The sequence below is a fragment of the Pleurodeles waltl genome, chromosome 6 (genome assembly GCF_031143425.1).
Source record: "Pleurodeles waltl isolate 20211129_DDA chromosome 6, aPleWal1.hap1.20221129, whole genome shotgun sequence".
Lineage (NCBI taxonomy): Eukaryota > Metazoa > Chordata > Amphibia > Caudata > Salamandridae > Pleurodeles > Pleurodeles waltl.
The window spans coordinates 1524142182-1524164933 of NC_090445.1; the positions used below are offsets into that span (position 1 = coordinate 1524142182).

Here is a 22752-nt window from a genome sequence, read left to right on the forward strand (position 1 = left end):
CCAGGGTGGTAACAGCCTCTGGGCTGGAGACTTCGGTCTCTAGCCAGGTGGCCGTCACAATCCTACCCTCGGGATTATGACCCCGCCTACCGCTATGGTTTTCGTGGCAAATCTACTGCCCCGAAAACAATGGCGGTAGGCACTATCAGTGCCAGGGAACTCCTTCTCTGGCACTGATATGGGTCTCCCCTTCCCCCCTCCCCCTCCATCTCCCTCTCCCGACCTCCCGACATCCACATACCCACACACTCACACATACACACTCATACACACAAGCATACCCAAATCCACCCATGGACGCACACATACATACCCACCTCCAACACACACTAACATACATTGTAGCACACACGCATTCACAACATACACGTACACTCACATTAATTAATTCATGCACACATTCCACATGACCCACACCCGCATGCAGGCATACAAAAACAGACACCCCCCCACACACACAACTCCCCCACACACCCACACAACACCATCACCCCCCTCTCCTGTCGGAGAACCCGGCTTACCTGCTTGCAGGGAGTCCTCCGGCAGGAGACAGGACGTGGCGCTGCTGCCAACAGCAGCGCCTGCCAGCAAAACATCGCCAGGCCGTATCATGGCTCAGCAGCGCCACCTTACCGCCATCCGCCACCATGACCATCGACGGAATACCGCCAGCCTTCTGGTGGTATTCCGTCTACATCATAATGCGGTTGGTGGCTGGTAGCCACGACGACGGTATGTTGGCAGCCATCGCCGTGGCAGTAGGCGGCATTTACCGCCAGTGTCATAATGAGGGCCTATATGTATAATATCCTTATAGAGACTTTGAACGTGTCCTCTTCTTCCATTGTTCTGTTACTGTGTCAGTTGCTTCTGTCTTCTACATACTGCAGCATGCTGCATGGGTAGTAAATCAGCCCACTTTATCGTTTGGCCAACTGTACGGTGACCGTATTCTGCCCTTTCACCATGAGTACATCCAGATACAAAGTAGTTCATAAGCTACAATGGCAATGTGTGCTGCTTTTTTAGACTTTTTTTTTTTTTTTGCTGTTGGCCAAAGTGTTTTTAGATTGATGGAAGCCCAGCATCTTCTCCAACAGTACAGTTTTGCAAAAAAACATGACAGGATAAACACGGCTTGCCACCAATGTTTACTTTTTATTTACCTGGCGTCCCATGTATTATAAGCCTGTTTTTTCATTTTCTGGTTGGTTTCTAGGGCAATGAGGATCATTTTGTAAACTGTGGTTGGCATGTGTACTTTGTGTTACCTTCATGCCTCCTCTTTAGCAATCGAAAGGTTTTTGTACTTTGCATGGCATCCGGCAGGTGTGCTGTGAATTCCTGGCACAAAAATGAAATGTCACGCAAGCCACTGTTGCACCACTCTAGAGAGCGACCGCCTCGGCGGCGGGACTCTGAAATAAACCCAAAAAGGTGCTAATGCTTCAAGACTGCAGTGAGCAATTACATATTTGTCAGGGCTTAGGCCTATCCGTGGAATTGGAAATAACTTGAGAAAGGCTGTTTGGTCATCCTACTGTTTAAGCGTTAAATACACCAGGTTAGGAGTTCACTGCAACCTAGAAAATTGAGGTCTTAAAGTGAAGTGAAATCTCCAAATGAAGATGGTAAACTGTGTTAAACAAATGGTGTATTTTGAGTGAGACTTTCAGTTTTCTCTTTTACAGATTTCTGCACCTGTGTACAGAAGGAAGTCATTTATTTCCCTGTCTGTATTTATTTTAAATGTGAGGGAAAACAGAAAGATGTTTTTCTTTCCTAATGGCATTAAAACAGGAACCAGCTTTCACAATGAAGTTTAAGCAGCCCAGATGTTCACGTATTTATAGTATTTATAATAAAATGCTGGTTTTTGTATTATCCAAGGCGGCTAATTGCTCTTGGGAATACAAGTATGAATGCATATTTATAACTTGAACATATTTGGAAATATACTAGTTGCTGATTCATTGTTTCAGAAAATACAAAATAAATAAGGACAAAAACGGGTAAATTCAGAAAAAATATGTATGAAAGTAGCTGGAAAATAAATGCCATAAATCCAGGAGCCCTAATGATGAGGTAAAGGTGCAAAGTTATGATGGAATGAAAAGCTGTGCAGCTAGTACCACAAGGGAAATGTCGGATTGAGAAAAGCCACTAAACTACAAACCAAACAATCCAGAAGTATTAACGACTCAGAAACAGCTTAAAAGTGCAAAGACTACCAGGTAAAAAGTATAAAGCAGCCATCATAAAACAGAAATTTCCATAGAACAGTTTCATAAAATGTCCTTCCAGTCCTGGACTAAGTTATATTTGAAAGAAGGGTTTGACATCACAAAATTCCAGCCTTCATTTTATCTGGTTGCCATGAATTCCTTACCAAGTTCCATCTCTCTTGAGCAGTATCTCTATTTGTCAAAATCCTGTGCGGTTCCTGGGCATCTTATCACACGCCTCCTTTTATCCACGATCTCACTCAGTAGTTCTAGTTTGTATGTGTATATGGCATGTGGAGCTACAGACTCAATATTTTTTAGCAGCAGAAACGTCAAGACCAAAGCGATGTTCAGAAACAGTCAAACTTACAATATTGATAAGAAAAAAAGCATAAAACGAATAGAAAAGTTCAGGGCATGAGTTTTTAAAAGGTTCTTAAATTCAATCAGAATAAAATGCAGTATTGGGACCTTAGAAGTGCTCCTATTTAATAATGGATGTGACTGTTCACTGGGTAAATATCATTACTGTCCATAGCAGTAATTACCTGGGGTCGATGCTGAATCTATAAAAGAAAAAGCGTTAGACCAAACTTTTGCTGAAAAGCCTGCTGCCGGCACTATTGAATATTGGTGTATCGAGTACCAAGAGTGCATAGTCCACAGGAAGAGCAGCTAGGGTAAATGGCGTGAAGAGGATAGGATATGCAGCGATCAGATTGAGGATTACCTTTATGTTGCAGATGAGGAAGCTGATCCCTCAAATAAATCAGCAGCTTGTCTTGTGTGTCGGTCTGAGGACCTGAGTATCATTGGCTAGGCACCGCCTGGACACAGAAGGGCTTGCCCTTGGTAGTCTAAGGTTATAGACCACCATAACAGTGAGGCATAGATAAAATGTGATGCAATAGCCCTCCAAGTTAAAAATAGGGAGGAGTAAATAAAATTATGATCAAGATCGTGGCTAGTTGAGCCTTGATTTGGAGGCTTCCCTTCTAGTTACACTTATTATCGAAATAAAAACAAACTAGAAGAAACATTGGAAAATAAATTCATAAATTGACTAAAACCAGTGGAGGATCCACTCAAAGTTAGCACCTAGATGTTAAACATTAGAGCAGGAGGGTGAGCCAAAGAAAATAAAACAACAGATAATGCCGCTAGCACAGCTTCCTCAAAGAAAGACAAGAGCAATAAAGGTCAGAACTGTGTGTTGTCAGCACAGAGGAGAGGTGGAGAATCCAGAGATGGGGATCATATTAACGAGCATGGTGAGGCAGAGGGAGATGAGTTGATGACCTGGAACACAACCTTGGGGGACACCTACTTGGAGAGGTGCAAAGGGGAGTGCTGTGACCACTAGCTAATCCGCCTCATGCCTCTTTAATCCTCCACCAGATCCTCCCTGCCTGTTTATTTCACCCTTGCAAGCTCATGCTTTCTCCCTTTGTTATGCTTTTTCCATCTTTCTGCTCTGCCTTCTTGCTTGCGTATTTTTCCTTCTCTGCCTCTGGGTCAAAGTCTGATGAGGAAAAAGTTGTGCTGATCCCTAAAAATGAGTGCTTATGAGCCCCACCTTAAACTACTGCCTTGGATTAAGAACTGCCTTGGGTGCAAAAATCTGAGTTTTGAACCTTAGAATGGAGATAATGAAAAGTGTAGTTAGAAATAGTCAAGGAAACTTTATTTTGAACCTGTTTAAAGTGTTCATGGTAAAGCAAATAGAACACACAGGCAGAAACAGGTATTGGCAAACAGATTGCAGGCCGCTCTCCCAACTTAACCACTATGTTAGTGCTATCCAATTGTTATGCCGTTTCCATTTTCCAAAGGCGCTTTCCGCGTGAGATAATGCACTGCGAAGCTTAGCATATGTAGGAAGCAGAGTACACAAAGTACATAAAACTCTTACTTCGATAATAATTTATTAGTCTACACACTTTTTTTCAGTGAGAAACTCTGGAAGACCATGAAAGTAGTGTACTTGTGCTTGGCTCATTGCACCAAAATATTGTTGGCCTTTTCTCCCGCCAGGTGAGAATGCATCAATGAGGATGAGGCTGTGCGACCTATGACTGGGAGAAGGTCACTTTAATACATTTTGTAAAGCCTTAGGCCTGAAGATAAAAGGGAACCTGGTGGCCTGACAAAGGTTCTTATTTACAGTTAGGCACATGGGTTATTCTGTCACAAATGTGCCGGGTATCCTGTGCTTCGCTTTACAGATGCATTGTATCCAATGGCACTTTAATTGAGGTAGGTGGGATATCCGCCACGTTTGCGATGGAGTAACTATCCCTCAAACTCTAAATCAGGCCCAAAGTGTACATGTCTATTCCTTATGATGTTGAGTACCTGCTTTGCAGAGCGTCTGTGTGACCCCAACTCCAACACAGGGCGATAGCTTTGTGATTAGTAAGCCATTTAGGCTTGCGTTTAGCAAGATCTAATTGCTTTCATTTTAAATTGAGAAACTCAGCAGATTGAAGTTTAATCTTTTTGGGCTCGTCTTTTCCTATGCTTTTGTTTCTTGCTGGTAAATAGAAAATCACTATGAAGTAATCAAAGTCTAAGATAACACTCTAAAAACGTCTTATTAAATATTTGTTTTAATTATACTTGAGTGGGGTAGGGACAACGTTTGCAATTAAGTATAACTGACATTACAAAGTGATCAGACTGGTATTAGGCTGTCAGTATGTCTTTTCAATAGCATAGAATTGCAGCAAGGGAAAAACATAAGGCTTTCCGTGGATGTTGAATCCATTGGATTTTAATGGTTATATTTATGTAGGTACCCTTATGGATCCATCTCGATATCCTTGCTTCCCTGCAGTAGTTAAGAATTATTGGCTATTACAAGTCGCAAAGACCCAGTATTGTCTTTTATATGGGGTTTTTGATCTACGGGTAAAATATAAACAGAAAATGTGGCTTTGCAGATTTCTGCTGAGGAAAGCCCACTAGAAAATAGAATGGTCTTTTGTCAAATTTTTCATAACCACATTTTTTGCTCGTCCTTTCATGCTAGGTGAAAACATTTTTTATGGCTGCGGGGCTCTTGTGGATCGCGAGGGGCTTTCCCTGTACAGTGAAAGTTTTTACCCATTTGGGTTCCTTGTCATAGCAATAACATGTTTTTTTGTGTGTGTTTTCTCTTAATTGAAAGAGAAAGTAATTATATACACTTCTTGTGGGTTTACAGCTGACTGTATTTCTGTTCTCTCATACCAGTGGGTGCCACACCGTGGCTAGCCACGAGGTGCCTCTTTGTTGCACCAGCAGCCACAATAACCAGCAGCATTGATATTCTTGTTATCCCTTAGCTAAATGGATAGCACGTGCACTAGGAAGGTTAGTCCATCTCAGGACTTATGCCCACATTGTTGGCGTAAGCTAGTGAAGGGGTGGAAAGCGTAGTAGAAAATGTGCTCTGTTACAGACAGAAATAATTATGTGCATCCTGATAGTCTCTTTGGCCTATATTTATACATTTTTAGCGCCGCATTTGCGTCATTTTTTGACGCAAGAACGGCGCAAACTTACAAAATACAATTGTATTTTGTAAGTTTGCACTGCTTTTGCGTCAAAAAGCGGCGCTAAAAAGGTATAAATTTGTTTTATTGTTTGTAAACATCTGTCATTATTTTACATGTTTATATTATCATTATTTTTATGTTCTGTAAAATGAAGTTATACCTACTTATTTCATATATTCTTGAACTTGTTCAAGAAATGTCAAAAAAGACAAAACCACACCTTGATACTGTGTATGTGATTTCAGATTGTAAATACTCTTCATACTATCAACAAATCGCTGTGTGGTTAGCGAAGGAATGAGCAGCAGTAATGCCCTGGGGTGCCAACCAAATATTTGTTGAGCCAGAATGCATGCCTTTATCAGAGTTATTTTTTGAGTATGCATGGCCTCTACAGTCAAATCGCCGCCATTTAGTTAGTTTTTGTGAAGGTTAGCAGCCCCTGGGTGCGGGCAGACTGTCACTCTCCTAATTGCCTTTTCCTCTTAAAAGAGATGCATAGAGACAACAACAGATTGTTCATATATGTATTGATGTGTATTCCTCCATTTAACTAGAAAGGTCGGAGACTTGATCACTGGGCGCCATTCTCAAAGCTGTTTGCAGATCCACTTAAAACGTTGTCCACATGTAATGGCATTTGCTTGTGCAAAACAGTTTTCTTGATTTACAGAATCAAATTAAGATTTTTGCAATACAAATGAGTTTATCTTTTGTAATTTTATATAAAAACAAACACGGCTCGAGGGCACTAGATGGGCACCATATTGGGTTTCCCATATATTTTCGGCATCGGGAGATTAACCATATTTATACTTTTTTGCGCCACATTTGCGCCGCTTTTTGATGTAAAAGCAGCGCAAACTAAGTTTGCGCCGCTTTTGCGTTAAAAAGTGACGCAAATGCCACGCTAAAAAAGTATAAATATGGCCCTAAGTGATTTGCCCAGGATCACAGGATGTTTGGGCCGATGCTGGGATTCAAACCCGGTTCATTGATTCCATAATTGATATGGCACTGCTAGCTGCCATGTCATATTCTTTTCTCCCAATCGTCCCCCCTAGAATACTCACATGAAATTTCTGTTTGTACTTCCGAATTTGTGTTGGAGCAAATCTGCTGGTAGGAGTCGATATGTTGACATTTCTTGGCTAGTCCACATACAAAGACTGGAAAACTCACAAGTTTCTGGACATTGTCAATGTTTTTACGGGTAGTTTCCCATTCTTAGTGCACATAGATTTATCACTGTCCAGGAGAATAGTAGAATGTGGGAATGTGGAAAGCAAACGACATTTCGTTGTGGTGGTGGAGAGGGACTTCCTCTACAGGGAAAAATGCTTTTCAGAACTCAATTGCACCGTTGCTGTACTTTCCTGCATGCTGACAGATATACCTTTCATATTTCTGTACAAGTAAATTGTTCTGTATGTGTATACTCTTCGGCTGCTAGATATTTTAAGCACAGCATCTGGAGTTCTTAAGGAATTTCATGATAATTGGAAATGTACTCCAAACGTAGGCATATACCAGCAGGAGTAAATGTCCTACTCATTCGCTGGGTCTATTTAATAATTAGGTCAAAGTTTGTGTTTATAACAGGCCAGCAATTTACTTTTTTTTATTATATGTTATTTACTCTCCGCTGGTTCTATACTTATTTTGTGGTGTGTGGGATCCATTTGATAACATACCAGTTTTTGTGGATTCCTCGTAGGAGCAGATGTTGTGGACTGGCTGTATACTCGGGTCGAGGGTTTCAAGGACCGACGAGAAGCAAGGAAGTATGCCAGCAATATGCTGAAGCACGGTTACCTGCGGCACACCGTCAACAAGATCACCTTCTCCGAGCAGTGCTATTATGTGTTTGGGGACTTGTGTAGCAGTAAGTAGAACCTGCTCCCATCCAGGCCGCCATGTTGGTTTGTCATTGTGACTCCATTTGCAACCAGCATTAGAAAGAACAGCCAGGGTGAGGCATATAAAAGGCAAGTGAGCTTTGCACAAAACATGTGACATAACTGAGGTGTACGGAATTGTCAGAAACATCAGGCCACTGGAAAATTCCCAAACCTACCAGCAGACCAATGACCCTCACCCTGAACGGTACACTCATGTAATTTAGAATTAAGGAATAATATGGCCTAAATTAGTGAGTTGTCTTGGTGTTTGCTCTAACACATGTAATATATGACAACAAAAGTATTGTATTCACTAACTCCATCAATTACATCTACATCCTTGATCTAAGTAAAGTATATAAGTCTCAATAACATAACATAACATAAGTAAATGTGGAGATAAGAAGAGTAAAATATATTTACATTGAAAGAGTATTGGTTAGGTGAAGCAGCGGAAGTGATACGTTTTTAGCTCAATATTGTTGACGTCAACTTGCAATCCTGATTTTGAGGGTGGGTGATCATTTGAGGTCTTTTCTGTAAGCTCATCCCTTTTGCATTGACCATTGCAGCCACACATTATTACTCATAGTTTTGACATTCAATTAAATGCTTTACTGACGAGAGAAGTGAGGTTATCAGAAGAGGTGTTTGCTCAGGTCCGGAATGAGAACGTAAAATAACCCTGGCAGAAATTATAAATTCAGCTCCCAGGTGCAGACATGCTAATGAGCTCTAGAATCAGAGCAACTCTTAAGTTGCCGCCTTGGTTACGTAACGTGCAACACCACACCTGGAGGCCGAAATTGGTCTCCCAAGTGTCAAAACTGGCCCCCTGAGGCTCCAACCTCCAGTAGGATTGCCCGCTTGCCTGGCTGGCCAGTCCCGCCTTGCGCTCACTGCCCTTAGCTAGGCACATGCACCTGTGGTTGTTGGTAAAATGGTATTGGGGCATTTGTGCAGAATGTGCATTAGTTATTGACAGGCTCCTGTGGTTTGGTTTCTTCTACAGATATGGCTGCTTTGAACCTCAAGGATGGCTCCACTGGAACATCAGATCAGGACACTCTTGCACCTTTGCCCCACCCAGCAGCCCCCTGGACATTAGGTCAGGGGTTCCCCTACCAATACGGAGTTCCCCCACCCTGTTTCCCATCAGTGTGCCAGGACCCTGGCTTCAGTTATGGAAGTGGTAGTGCTGGCAGTCAGCAGAGTGAAGGTAAGGCACTGAACCGTCCGTGACACCCAACTGTGATCCCCCACATGCTGTTTGACCATTGGCTGGAATTGCCCCTACTCCCCCAAAACCAGTCTTTCTGTTTTGTTGTTAATGTGCTAGTGCTTTGTTTGTGTGCTGCAGTGCTTAATTTGTACTTAAATAAGTGCATAGATCCAACATTTTTCATAGGGACCGACTCTGCTAAATGCGGAGGTTGATGAATACCTAGTTTTGATTCCACATCATGCCTCTTTCTTTCACCAAAGTACACTTCCTGTCTCTAGCCTACTCTTGCTGGTTCTTTACATCCCTCCTTTCTCCCTTTGTCTTTCTCATCCTTATCCCATTCCTGTCTTTTCTCGCCCTCTCTCTTGCTCTGGGGTCAAAGTCTAATAATGAAAAAATAAGCCATATTCCGTAAAAAATAGAGTGCTCCTCCCAACTCCTGCACAAATTAAGCACTCATGCTAGCAGAAAGCCTTCCATCAGAATTTTGTAAAACATACAAAATGTACATATGACTTTTTGATTCGTTGACCATTTATATCATAATTTTAACATACAATACATTGCACAACAAATATTTTACAGTCCATATCTGTTGTTCCTAATGTGCCTACCTCAGGGATTCATTTGTTGATTGTCCAAAAGTGCTTAAGCCTACACAAATACAACAAACAAGTATAGGATGCGGGATAAAGTAATCAACATGTAAATCTAATAATACTTTTATATATCTGCTTATGTTGATAGTACATTGGTTTCTATAATGTACAGCTGCATCTCTTTTTAAAACAAAAGAGTTTTGTAAAGTAAGTGATGCAATGAAACACTCTCTGGGAATGACTGCACTGGTGCTTATTGGTCACAAATTATGTAGACAAAAATAAAGCAGTGAAACTTCCCGCCAGTTTAGACAAATCACAGTGCAATTTGTGAAGAAAGCCTGACGGGAATTGTACCCCAAACACACAAACGGTGACAGGAGGCTACTTTCAATAAGTCTAACCACTAGCATTGTTCTTTTGCCCACAATGCCACCTCTACTTGAACTCAGCCATATGCAGATCAGTCTTGACCCTGCTCCAATAGGAATAGTACAGCCCGACTTCCAGGCCAGGCCCTCCCTGAACTGGAACACAAGCAATCTAAGAATGGTTTCTTCCCGATTGGGGCTCTTCAGTCGGGTGCAGCTTGGTTTCGATGTCACAGTGAGCATGGATCCCACAACTGGGCATGCCCCATACGTAGCATTCAAGTACTGAAACCCTCAAACTTGTTACAACTAACAGGCTTTCTGTTGAACTATGTAAAATTAAGGGAATATAATCAAATTAGTCATCAGCAGGAGTGCACAGAATCTGCTTATTTTCTAAACGAAACATGTTAATACATTATATATTTTTTTAAAGATACTGCAATTTAACAGAACTCTTTAATTTATCATGTAACATAAAAATATATAGCAGGTGAGTGATAAAGGTCTTTAATGGCTGAGTAATGCCAGCATGGGATTGCTGTGAATTTCATATTTAACATTCCAATCTTCTGTTTCTTGTCAAATATACAAAACACTTAAGTGGCGCTGTAGGACAATAGTACATGGATAACATTCAAGTTAGAATGTGAAAAAGCAGCAGATTCCCTAAATTTGAATGTCATTGTGTGGCATGCGCTCAACTCCGTAAGTGATGATATCCCATCTAAGGGTTATTGTTCAAATTTTATTACTTTTCAGAACTAACCTTACTCTGAGCTGTCTCACACACATACAGACACACACAAGTTTAATAATCGCCGGCAGTTAGACGTCTAACCCGGTTGTGGAAGCTTTTATTTATAGAAAGAGCTGTGTCCTCAAATATACACTGTCTCTCCTGGAACCTGGTGTTGTCAAATGTCTTACTCTTGTTTGTCCCACTGCCCTTGGAGTTTTATTATTTCAAACTGCAACTGATTCTTAAATCCCAAGAAGGTAAGAAGTAATACTACTGGTTGATGATGAGTAGGCACACTCCTAAGTTTGCGAATAGTGATCAGTCTCACCGCAGTTCCATACAGTAAGAAAAGCACATACAACGTTGGCTGCAAGAATGTTTAGATTTGTGATGTTGAAGATATTCAGTGCTTGCATGTTGAAGGTCTGTACCAATACTGAGGGCCTCGACCTGTTTTCTCGTTCTACGTCTCGCCTGTTGGATGCAGCCTCACTGTATGTTCCTTGTTTGTAACACTGTTATCCCTTGTTTTGTGCTGAGCCAGCCTTAGACTGAAGGAGGATTGAGGAGGACTCTAGGGCATTGGTAAGAACCTCCGCAAAAATAATAATTATTCCAAGCATGAAAACATATTCCAATTTGTGTCGCCTTGAAATGTTTCTAGCTGTACTTAACAGCGCCATGCATTTATCATTCATTGTAGAGTATGGTAGGTTTGCAGCGGTAACCTACAGTTTCAGAAATTATGCTTATTCACCCTCAGTTTCCTCTCTGGGATGTAGCTGACCATGATCTCAACATCTGATGGAAGAACATGGCCATCAACTAACACAGCCTGCCAATGTTCCTGGTGTGCAATGACGCATCTATATGGTCTCCACAATAAAACTGGAATTCAAGATAGAAAGTGGCTTATTCTCCATATGTTTGACTTCTGTTGTATAAAAACTTGTGTTTCACTGTATTTAAGTGCTTTTATCAATGAGTTGAACACAAATTAGTATAGTACAGTAACAGTTTTGATAATGATAACAGTAGGTACACAGCATAAAAAGGTGAGTTCTCAGATGATTGAAATGAAAGGGCTTGAACATATGAAGAATATTGAAAGAGTTTCATATTTTTGATTCATTTAGGGAGAAATAGTGAAATTGATTGACTTATTTTGTGATGGAGCAACGACAAACATCAAGGACGAATAATGGCTTATGTGGCCAAAAATGTGAAGGGATGCCAGAGATGCTTAGCAATTGGAATTAAGACCACATATTCATTTTCAAAGTATAGGAAGAGAGCATTTCAGGTGATAGTGAAATGGCAACCAGATAAGAGCAAATGCAAAAGAAGACAAGTTGAATTGTTGATAAGACATCAAACAGGAGATCTAGAATAAGCTGATCAAAGGGACAAAAAATAATCCATTTGAAAAATAAGAAGTGTGTAGAGTAGTTTGAAAGGTGTTCATTTTATGTAGATATTGTTAGCTTCCAGATGTTGCATTGCTGAAATTGGGTACTGCAAGCAGTACATGAATCGTGAGCAGAGAAGGAGAGAGACACATCAAAAATAATTCTGACATTACAGACTGATACAAAGATGAGCCAATAGGAGAACTTAGAAGTAGGGCAGAGAAGAAGGGAGATTCCAGAGCTAGAAAAAATATGTTTTATTAGGTAGCCCAAGAGAGTAGTTAGATATGAAGTTGTGTAGAGATTGGGAAAACAACAAGAACATGATTTGTCTTTTTGATAAGAGAAGGATAGATCAAAGAAGAAAATTCTGTTAACAAGATAGATACATATTCATTTATATCAGTATGTGTGGACCCCATTGTCGGGTTAGCAGAGTGCTTTGTAGAAAACCAACAGAATGAGTTATACATAATGAGCTGGGAAGCAGAATGTCCAAATATAAAGTTGTGTACCTGTGCCAAAGGCCGTGTAAAAACTAGACACAACTGAGATGGTTAGCACTGAAAGTAAGAATCTCTGTAAATTTGCTGTGCCTTGAAGAATGCAAGCAGGTTTGAAGCTTTACTAACATTCTCCAGGAGAGGGTTTTATACTGTATTGAAGAAGCTGGAAAAAGCTTGCCACAGAGGTATCCCCTTTATTACTTAGAACAATTTCCTTGGGCTAACCTTGATTTGTTTCTTATGAACGAGAACAACCAATAAAGAGAAATGTGCTAGGAAGGTTGTGCAAACTGAAGCACTATAAGTGTGGTGCATGCATCTTTGAATGAAAGTGAGAGCCAGCGATAAGTCAATGAGGACTGGGTTAATATGGTCACATTTTTGTGCTCCACTAACAAATCATGTTACTGCAAAAGGGATACATTTGGTCAGTGCCAAAGAACGACTTAGTGCAGGTTGTCAATTAGTCTAGATAGAGAAAAGAAGAAGTGTGAAGATAAGTTCTTGATGGACAACATAGCTTAGGTAATTGCTTCGATTTGGCTATTGGCATGTCTCAACTGAGAATGTGTATCTGATTGCAGTCTTAACTCCTTCTGCTCACAAGTTACTAGTTAATGGAAATCGACCAAGATTTAACCTTGTAAATAGGCCATGAGAAGATTGAGCTACACCGCTCCGATGAAAATTGGGTTGAAGCATAGCCAGTGATACCCTTAGAAGCTAAAGTGTAAAGGAGAGCAGGATAAAAATCTCCAGAGACGTCAAGGAACATGACTACCAAAAAGGGCTTCTAGCGAGAGGAACTTGATAAATAATTTGTGTTTGAAATGAAAGCTGTCTTCCTACAGCCAGGACCAACTCTTGAGCAAGGTAATACTAAGCAGACACTTAGGAAGCCACCAGCAGGAAGTTCAAATTGGCCATGTTATCATCAAAGGTGGCACCATTGTCAGGGCACTGGGGCAACGAAATGCCTCTTTGGCTAGGGTACAATAATCCTTGCATTGGCCCTCCCTGGAATGGGAAAGACTGAAGCCAGATTGGATTGTAGATGTTTATGAAAAAGGCATAGGTGATGCCTGTAGCAATGTAGCAAAACATAGCAAGACAACACAATGATGAATGGAGTGCCAAAATCTTCTCAAACACTCACCGCCAGTCACAGATCTGGGTTAAATCCATCGTTCTTTTTTTCTCCATGCCACCCCAGTGTGGACCCAGCCATATGCAAATCAGTCTTTACCCTGTTCCCCATGGGAACAGCCCAGCCCGAACTGCCAGACTATATACTACCTGGACCGTAAATAAGCATCCTGGGACCGGTTTCGGGGTATCACCCCTCATCAGCCAGGCTAGCTTGAATCCAAACACATAACTGCTAACATGTGAAGTTATTAACAGTTGAAACATAACTAATTTCACCCACGAGTGGAGGACCAACCCTGTATTTGGAAATAATTCTTGAGAGCCCAGGCATGCATCACCCCCGCTTGATTTTATTTTTACAATGTTAGCTAGGATTTTATTGTCTACGTGAATTTAAGTGACAGTATCAGTTTCTTCTTTTAGGGTACACCATGCCTAAAACAATGTATTCTCCCACATAGCGATAGAAATAATAGCTTATAGCTCTCCAGTCAATGGCAAACAAAAATCTGCATTGCTTCAATTCAGGTGTGACTTCTGATCTCTAAACACAAGCCTATAAGAAAACTGTCGTCTAGCAATATGCTATTCATAATAAGTCCTTTTTGGTTTTATGTTCTTTGTGCGCAAACACCAAATTAATTTGGGCCAGTAGTTCAAGAAGAAGATAACCTGCCAGGTCTTGACATACATGAGTAGATGATTAGTAAATGATACTTACTTGGTGGTATTGATTTTTCCTGATGATGTTGCAGGGTTTCCCCTGTCCTTACACCTCCTTCAGGGCCTTTGCATTTTTCCCAGTTAGGCGTAGTGCTGGAAATATATCTGGCAGTAGAAAGGGGACTCCATTTTTCTTTATCCCAGTTAGTCATAGAATGACCTTACTGTTGGTGGAGCCAGCAACAGCCGTGTCTCTTTTAACTCTGGTTTCCAGATTGTGTTAACGGTTTGAGCGCCCTTTTCTAAAACACAGAGGTGTTTTTCCACATTGGGTCAAAGGTTTAAAGTGCCCCTGTGTGAAATACAGCCGTGTTTATAATCGCAATGAATCTGAAAGGCTGCAAAACATCCATTCAACCCATTGCTTCTTTCTGCCAAGTTGGTGACGCCTTCTCCTTTGATGACCAACTCATAAGATAGCTTTCAAACTGAAGGGGGCTGCTATTCTTGGTCTGGCTTAAGAAGTATGGATAAAACATATTCTCTCCAAATTGAAACATAGCCATCAATTTAAAACCTATGTTCCAGTTTTAGGAATTTGTTTAGTGCTGCAAAAATGTCTAATAATAATATGACTTGTGTTTTTTCTTCATCCTTCAACTCAGTTAATAGTTGTTGCCTCCAGTCTAGGAGTGATTGAAATGGACTTATTTCTTTTAAATCCGAGACTTAATAATGACTGAGCGCATCCAGCAGGGAGATGATTGAGCAATGCCGGCTAAGATCTGTGCGTTTTAGAAAATATTTACAAACTTTCTGGACTTCTTAATGCCAGTTAGTAATTTTGGTGTTAGGTTGAGTTATAAGGGAATACATCCTTCAGAGAGTGCCAAACATGGTGAAAAACGTCTAGTTTGGTTTTATGTCTTTGAGAGCTGCATGCCTTTGGTTTACAGAAATCTGTTAAAAGGGACCTTGTTCTAAATTTTTTTTTTTTTCTAAAACTCTGATTAGCATTGTTGAATGTAAGAAAGATGGCGTTCAGTGCAGAATTGAAAACCCATAGCATATAATATGATAACCCTTGTAGCCTACCTATACGGGGAAATATCACAATTACATTACAGTTTGAGCCCTGATGACAATTTTTTCTGATACACTTCCGCTCATTCAGGATTTGCATCTCTTCAGGTTATTCTTCTCTGGGTACTTAAGGTATAGTCAAGCCAAATCAAAGCTCACAATCAGAAACATATGCCTATGCTCTTTGACCATCACAGCTAGGATTCTGGGCCATCCTGGCTTCTGTTTCCTGCTATAATCCAGAAGCACCATCAGACCGATGGGAGGGAAGAATTATATCCTCAACTGTTCTGGTCACCCAGGACACCTCTGTGTGCACCAAGAATGATCAAACGAGCTCCCTAGTTCTTATTGGTGACCCTGGCTCTTAGAATCTCTTACCTGAGATTCACAAATGTCAGGTATAGCATCCCTCAAACTGTTAACAGCTGTTCCATGCCAGTTTTACCACAGCTTATGGAAAATTGCCCTAAAAAGGAATATTTTGTACAGATATCTCTTTGGTCTCCCCATGAGACTGACCAGACATTCTATACATACTAAGGTTTGGTTGCTAGTTCCTGAGATAATATCTGGTTTAACCGGTATGAATTGTGTCTCTTAAAAATGGGTTGCAAACATCAAGCCCAAAACAGCTTGTGCCTATCATTCTGTAAGTCTGTCGTGTTCAATTGTTCAAAACAGTGTAGTGCCAGGAGCTGCTTCTTGTAAAGATAAACATTATCTATTTTGATTGAAGTAACTAGTGTAGCATGTAGACACTTTCCCAACACCCACACTCCCATAGCTACATGCATAGCCAGCTATATTTTAAATGGAGTTGAGGGTAAGACCAGTGCCAAGTTGAAGTTGTTCTTGTTCCACTGCCTTTTATTTTCTTAAAACTGTGGGCATATCTCGTTTCCCACCAGGAGGCAAATCGCTCCAAATAATAAATAGTAGGGAAAGAGAGAAATTGATTTATGGAAAATACTGAAATTACTTTAGGTGAGTAAACTTTCCATTTATTAGTAGGTCATCAAAAAGGTACCCCAGACTTGATCTTGGTAGCACGTGTGCTGCTCAGCACTGTTATTAGCCCTCGTGCATTAACATATTACTTTAGTGATTATTGTAATTTTGAAGCTTGTGTGTCAGCCTGTTTTCATTTTGCCTGCATGGCTAGAATTACCCTCATTCAACCCTGCCTGTTCCTGCATGTAACGTCTCATTGCCATCCTGACCCATGGAACTTGAAAAATGTACACTCTATTAAATTTAAATAAAAATGCATGGATGAAGGGTGACTTGAAACAGCAAAACTTAATTTTTTGCTTCTACTTTTTGTAAACAGGAAGCAAAAGCAGTGGCTCTAGCCGGAGCAACAGCGAAAAGAAAAGGACACAGGGCAGGGAAAAAGATCGGAAATCAAGCGGCAGCGAATCCGACCATGCCAACCGTAGCAGCAGCAGAAACAGCGGGTTGAGATGTGAACGGCCAAGCAGCAAGCTGAGCCACCGAAGCCAGGCCTCTGTCGCCCGTAGTGAGCGGAGTCACCACTCCTCCTACGGGCCGCCCGGCATCCCACCTCTCTACAGCCTGCCAAGGACTGGTTTGAAAATGTATCGGACGAGCGGACCCCCGGGTGGGCCCCCAGTCCGAGAGCTCAGCCTTGTCCCCCCTGAGCTCACAGCAAGCCGCCAGTCCTTCCAGAAGGCGATGGGCAACCCCTGTGAATTCTTTGTTGACATCATGTGACAGAAAGTGCCTTCAGACTCTTGTTATGTTGTTGTGCGAGTACTGTTCTGGTTCAGTTCGTTTCATTTTAGTTGGTGTTGAACCCTAAGTTAAATGAGGGCCTCGCATGCTCCCCTACTCTCCAACCCCACCTGTCAACCTGCTGTAGCGCCGTGATAAAAGAAAGCATCACAGCATTTTTTAAATGACAGTGCTATTTGCAGAAAATGGCGATTTGGCGAGCCACCCAATTACAAAGCTGAAAACCAGAGTAAAAAGAAAGAAGCGAAGCGCAGCCGCAGACGGTGTATGAGCTGCAACCATGAGTAGAAGGAGTTCAGAGGAAAATAAGAACCGACGGCCTAGAGTTTGAAAAACTCGTGGGAAGATGACGAAAACAATTTCATAGACGGTCTTCGAGCAAAGATTTGAACTGCCAAAATCTAATGTTTTATTATGTAAATGGATAATTGGAAATATTTTAGGTAGCACTGCATTTTGCCATAATAGTCCTGACTGCACTGCTTTGTAACTGAGGTTCCCTCTTAGACAAATGTAGGAAGAACCCCTTCCATGGGAGTGATTTGGTCATCTTAACGGTGACTGACATGAAGCCCGTATTCCAGGAGTAACACAAAAGTGATGCACCGCCCGCAGTCACCATTAATGCGGAGCGCCGATGAACTCTGATTCAAAGCTCACTGCATCATGTGTAGGATCTTTACTGACCCGCCACTTGTTTCACAGACACACTGCAGGGGAGGAGTGGTGTCCCTTCTCCTGTGCTCTAGCATTCATTGTATTCAGGCTAATGGCCGAATTTAGGTAGAGGCAGGCTTTTAGGGACATGTGTCTCTCGTGCAGAGCATATTTCAAACTTCCATTTTCCCCCCTAAACCCATAAATAGACACTGCCTTCATCTCTTCCTGCTCAAAGACCCCTTCTCATCCAGCGCTAGGGCATCACCTGCCTTATCAGGATATATTTTGATCATTGGACCACTGGGGATGTAAAAGTTTGCCCATCCTCTTCTGGCATGGTAAGGGGCTAGCTTTAAAGGGGCATTGGGATGCAGATCTGGAGGATGAGCTGGAATGGGCTGGTGGAGTTCCTCTGAAAAGGAGTAGTTTATTGTTACCATGAACAAGTAGCAGAGTAGGTTGTGAAAGGAGGTTCCTGCTTTGATTTGCTATGTAGCATAGGTAAGTGAAGATTACAGGGATGGGGAGGTGGTCAACATGCACATCCCCGGCTGTGTTATGTAGGGGCGGGTGGTAATATTGCATTGTATGCCATGGTGTGGTGCAGTGCTGGATGCCATTTTATCCTGTGGTGTTCCACGTGTTTGCGTGTGGTTTGATACGATATACAAAAATATGGTGTTATTTACCATATTTTGGTGTACTTTGGTATGCCATACCATCTTACAGGATGATGTCCAGTACTTTACCATAGAATGGTATGGAATGCTCTGTAGAAGTCTGGTGTTGTATGTCATGGTGTATGGTGTCATATGTCATGTTACACTATAACGTGGTATCCAGCAATATGGTATAATGAGTGTGGTATGCAATGTTATACTGTGTTGTTGTCTGGCATGCTATGTTATATTATGGCATAGTGTACCATGAAAGGGTAAGATATAGTATAGTGTGGATGAATATGATATATTGTGTCAGGGTATGGTGTGCTATAGTATGGCGTGATATGCTCATTTATGTTATGATGTAGAATGTTATGTTCTGAAAGGATGTGATGCACTGTCCTGTACTATGATGTACTATGCATATTAAATTAAGCAATGACTTGTACTTTGTAGTATGCCATGCTGTGTTACGCTACAGTGTAGTACAGCATGTTATGGTACGGCATGCTTTATTATAGCATGGTACACTATGGTATGGTGCATAAGCATTATCATGGTATGGTGTAGAATGCTAATGTTCTGTAAAGGTGTAGTATGACATGCTTTAGTACGACGTGGTACGCTATTTTGTGGTATGGGTTGATATGATATGTGTTAGTCTGGTGTGGCATGTTGTCTTGGTTTCTTGCGTAGTCCTTAAACACACCCTAAGGCCACCTCAAGATGCTAAGGAGAGACATGATAGATGGAAAGGAGGAACCAGGGAACATTAACTGTGAGAATAGTAGAAACGAGTCTTGGGAATTAAATGATCTTTCTAAACAAAGGTGGAATCTGGGGGCAGTGAGAGGACATGACATTGTTTGAAATCAAGTTAGTTAGCGAGATAAACACTGATACAGGTCAATAAGGGCAGCAGGAAACAAGAGTCTGTCTCGTCCAGCCAATGTCCGGACCGAGACCTTTCATACTGCCTATCCTTAATTGATGCATTTACCTTCTTGCCCTCAGCTAAGGAGGTGTGAGAGGAAAAGGTCAGATGGGATGCTAGTAGGCCTACTCCCTCACTTTCCTAGGTACTTGGGCTTAGAGTACAAGGTGATCCTTCCCTAGGGTGATGAAAGCCAGTCTGGCTTAGGCAGGCCTGGGCTAGGTCTCAAGAGTTCAACATCACCTAGGTTGCCTAGGTGGCTGCTATAGAAAGACCCCTATGGTCATGCCGTGATGAGGGCTTCAGCTCAATAAGGATCACATTAGGGACTTGAAGGGAATGTTGTAGTGCCGCCTCCTGCTTCTTCACATCGCTACTCGAAAACCAACGTGAGGACTGATATAAATTAGTTCCCCCAACCCCGACCTTCTAATACAAGACAGAGCACCTTTCCTAGTTGAAATGGACAAACTGTTGTCAAATCAGCATCACACCCCAGTGCTTTAAATAATACACTGTTATAAAATGATTAAAAAAATTAATTTACTCACATTGGATGTTGCACATAGGACAACCTAAATTAAAATGCACATGCTGTTTCCATCCCAAATTATAAATGTCTTTGCCATGTTCCCATGACCAAACTGCATCCTTCCAGGCATAACTTGATGGTGAACTTGTGGACTTTTGCTGTTCACTCACGATTACTTGTGACTCAGCAAAGCGAGGATGTTTTTTTATTTTTTTACAAGAAAAGTATTCAAGATTTCATTCTAATTTATACATCTGGTAGGAATTATGTTTGAGTAATCAGATTTTTGGGACAGGCTAGCTGTGCTTTACCACCACCCTAACACTGAATAGGAGGGTATCTTTGTTTTTTCTGCGTTGAGATGCTGAAAATTAAAGATAGATAACAAACAGAACTAATCTCGCTGATCTCCTCGTTGTTTCCATATTATTGGTCTATAAACTCTCAGTAATATAAACTAATATCGAGACAAGAGAGAAATTCGCAATTTTTCTTAAATTAATTTACATGTAGGCGCAGTCTGTCAAGAATAATTTAGAAACAAGACAAACATCTTCTCTTAGCAGTAACAAAAATTGATAGAGCATCCAACTATGAATGTAGCTGAAAAATATCCCCATGTACTTATAATGGTATTGAAACACGAAGATCCTAATGAAGACTCATGAGTGGGTTGAAACGTGTGTTGTGGGATCCCCTTGCAAGCAGCATCCGACATCAATCCCTTTGTTACTTTAGAAGTGCTCATTTAGATTGTTTTGTTGACATCCTCTCTGGGGCTACTTCTTATTGCCAATCCCCCTTTAATTTCCAACTTTGATGCACTGCATTCTTGGAATCGCCCAGACATTATCAACTGTGTGTACAACTGAAAGTGTCTGTTCCCTACTTTATAAAAACGCATACTCGCCTTTTCAGTTATCCCAAACATGTTGACTTGTTGTGCACTTTCTCTGTCATTTTTGAAGTGTTGAAACTTCCATCCCTTTAGATTTTTTTATGCTTACAGTACAGAATAGTTTAAATGTGTATATACAGTGGTTATGTAAAAATACATTTTAATTTAATGTTTTATAGATATAAATATATATATAAACACTTTAATGTGAATGCTTATTACAGTGACAAGATAAAAATTGCCTTAATCTGTGAAAAAATCATAATGTTAACCATCAGCACAAACTTGACTACATACACGGAGTCTTAATGTGGCCCAAGAATCTGTTTAAAAATGTACAAATAAATGCAGTCGGAGAACCACTGTCAGTGAATTTCTGCTGACAATCAATAAAATGTTTTATTTTTTAAAAGCAGTATTTTTGTATCTTATTGTTGACTCGTTACTTAATTAAATAAAATAGTGAGGTGTTGTGTGGGTTTGTTCTCTGAGATGCCATACTCGATGAGGATGCCTTCTAATACTCCCTAACTCTATTGTAAGTGTTCTCCACAGGCTCTGCTGGACTTTAAGGATGGTCCAGTTTTCACAAAACACCCTCACTAGTGGTCCTGGCATCTTCCCGTGGCACGACTGTACATCTATAGGTGTGTCAAGGAAGCCAACAGAGACGATCTGTCCTGTGGCAAGAACCACTTAGATTACAAAATTAAAACATCAGCTGCTAAGCCTGCATAAGGTTTCCCTTCATACTTTTGAAACCCTTTGCATGTTGAGTTTAGAAAGATTTGTAAGTGCTAGGGAATGTAGAGTTATTGTATTTGCTTTTTATATTCTCTCTGCATTTTTGTTTTTTATCACTGCAAAATCTTTGCATCAGAAATAATAAAACCGAAAGGATGAATTCATTGCATGAGCTCGCAAACCCTCTCATGCGCATGCTACCTGTGCTTTCATGAACTGCAAAATAGCCCACAGTGGTGCAGACTGACCCCATCTTTTTAATTTACATCCCAGAAGCAATACAAGTTCATACCACATGGACCAATACTCAGTGAAGGGCAGAAAGTATAACTGGCTAAATAGCAGGTTGCTCCAGCATTCCTCATTGGCTGCCTTTCCACCAATTCAAACGGTATTTAGGTTTAGACCGTTCTGGGTAGATGCTAGCCTGCGAATCAGACTAGCTTTGACATGAGGAATAATTGGCTGTGTCGTGTGAGTGGAGCCATTGGGTACTGGAATCTTGAAGCTATCTGGAGCCTCTTTTGGGATGCGGCCTGTTATCTGCCATTGGTATTCATTTCAGCGTATCCATTAAAATGCAGCTATTCCCTGTGAACTGCTATCACAAAATATGGGCAGAAAAATGTTTGCTGAACGTGACACTGGGAAAGCTGTGGCATATGGTGGAATTGTTTTCTCAAAACACTTTTTGTACCAAGCCTGGTTGAAAACACAGCAATCAAGAAAGGTTTCAGCCTCCTTACCAAAGGCAAGGAGGGATGATGACGCATTGGCCAATCCCTCTGTAGTAATTTCACTGGCATGTCTGTAGATGTGGAGATGTAGCTCAACTACATCTCTTATAATGGTTAAATGTTCTATGCCAGGTCACTATCACTTCATTAGCTGAGATTCGGCGCCAGTGGAGCGCTACCACCTGGCTCTGATGTTCTGAGTACGAGTCTAGGCATGTGAGCTGCCACTGAGAGGAAACCATGGTCAGCCAGGAGTAGACCACATCATGAAGGCATTTCCTGGCTGTGATTGTGCCTCTCGTGCACACATTTCCACCGCCTCCAAGTGCCCTCCCTTTGGTCTCAAGACTGACCCAAACGTCTTCTTTGATGTGCCATCTATAGTGGTACTCACACCCTGCAGCAAGGTTTACTC

The 22752-nt window shown here is 41.2% G+C and overlaps 1 protein-coding gene across 6 annotated transcripts in view; it reads left to right on the plus strand.

The window, feature by feature from the left end:
- Positions 1-21268, plus strand: part of DVL1 (dishevelled segment polarity protein 1) — a 523691-nt gene extending 502423 nt beyond the window's left edge. For 4 of the 6 annotated variants that reach the window (XM_069241067.1, XM_069241068.1, XM_069241069.1 and 1 more), the window contains 3 exons: positions 7482-7649; positions 8678-8884; positions 16746-21268. In XM_069241067.1, coding sequence (XP_069097168.1) covers positions 7482-7649; positions 8678-8884; positions 16746-17149 — 779 coding nt within the window. In that variant the 3' untranslated portion in view covers positions 17150-21268. Of the gene's footprint in view, positions 1-7481; positions 7650-8677; positions 8885-11146; positions 11188-16745 lie in introns of all 6 variants that reach the window. The other 2 variants (XM_069241071.1, XM_069241072.1) reach the window with 1 other exon arrangement.
- Positions 21269-22752: the final 1484 nt, after the last annotated feature.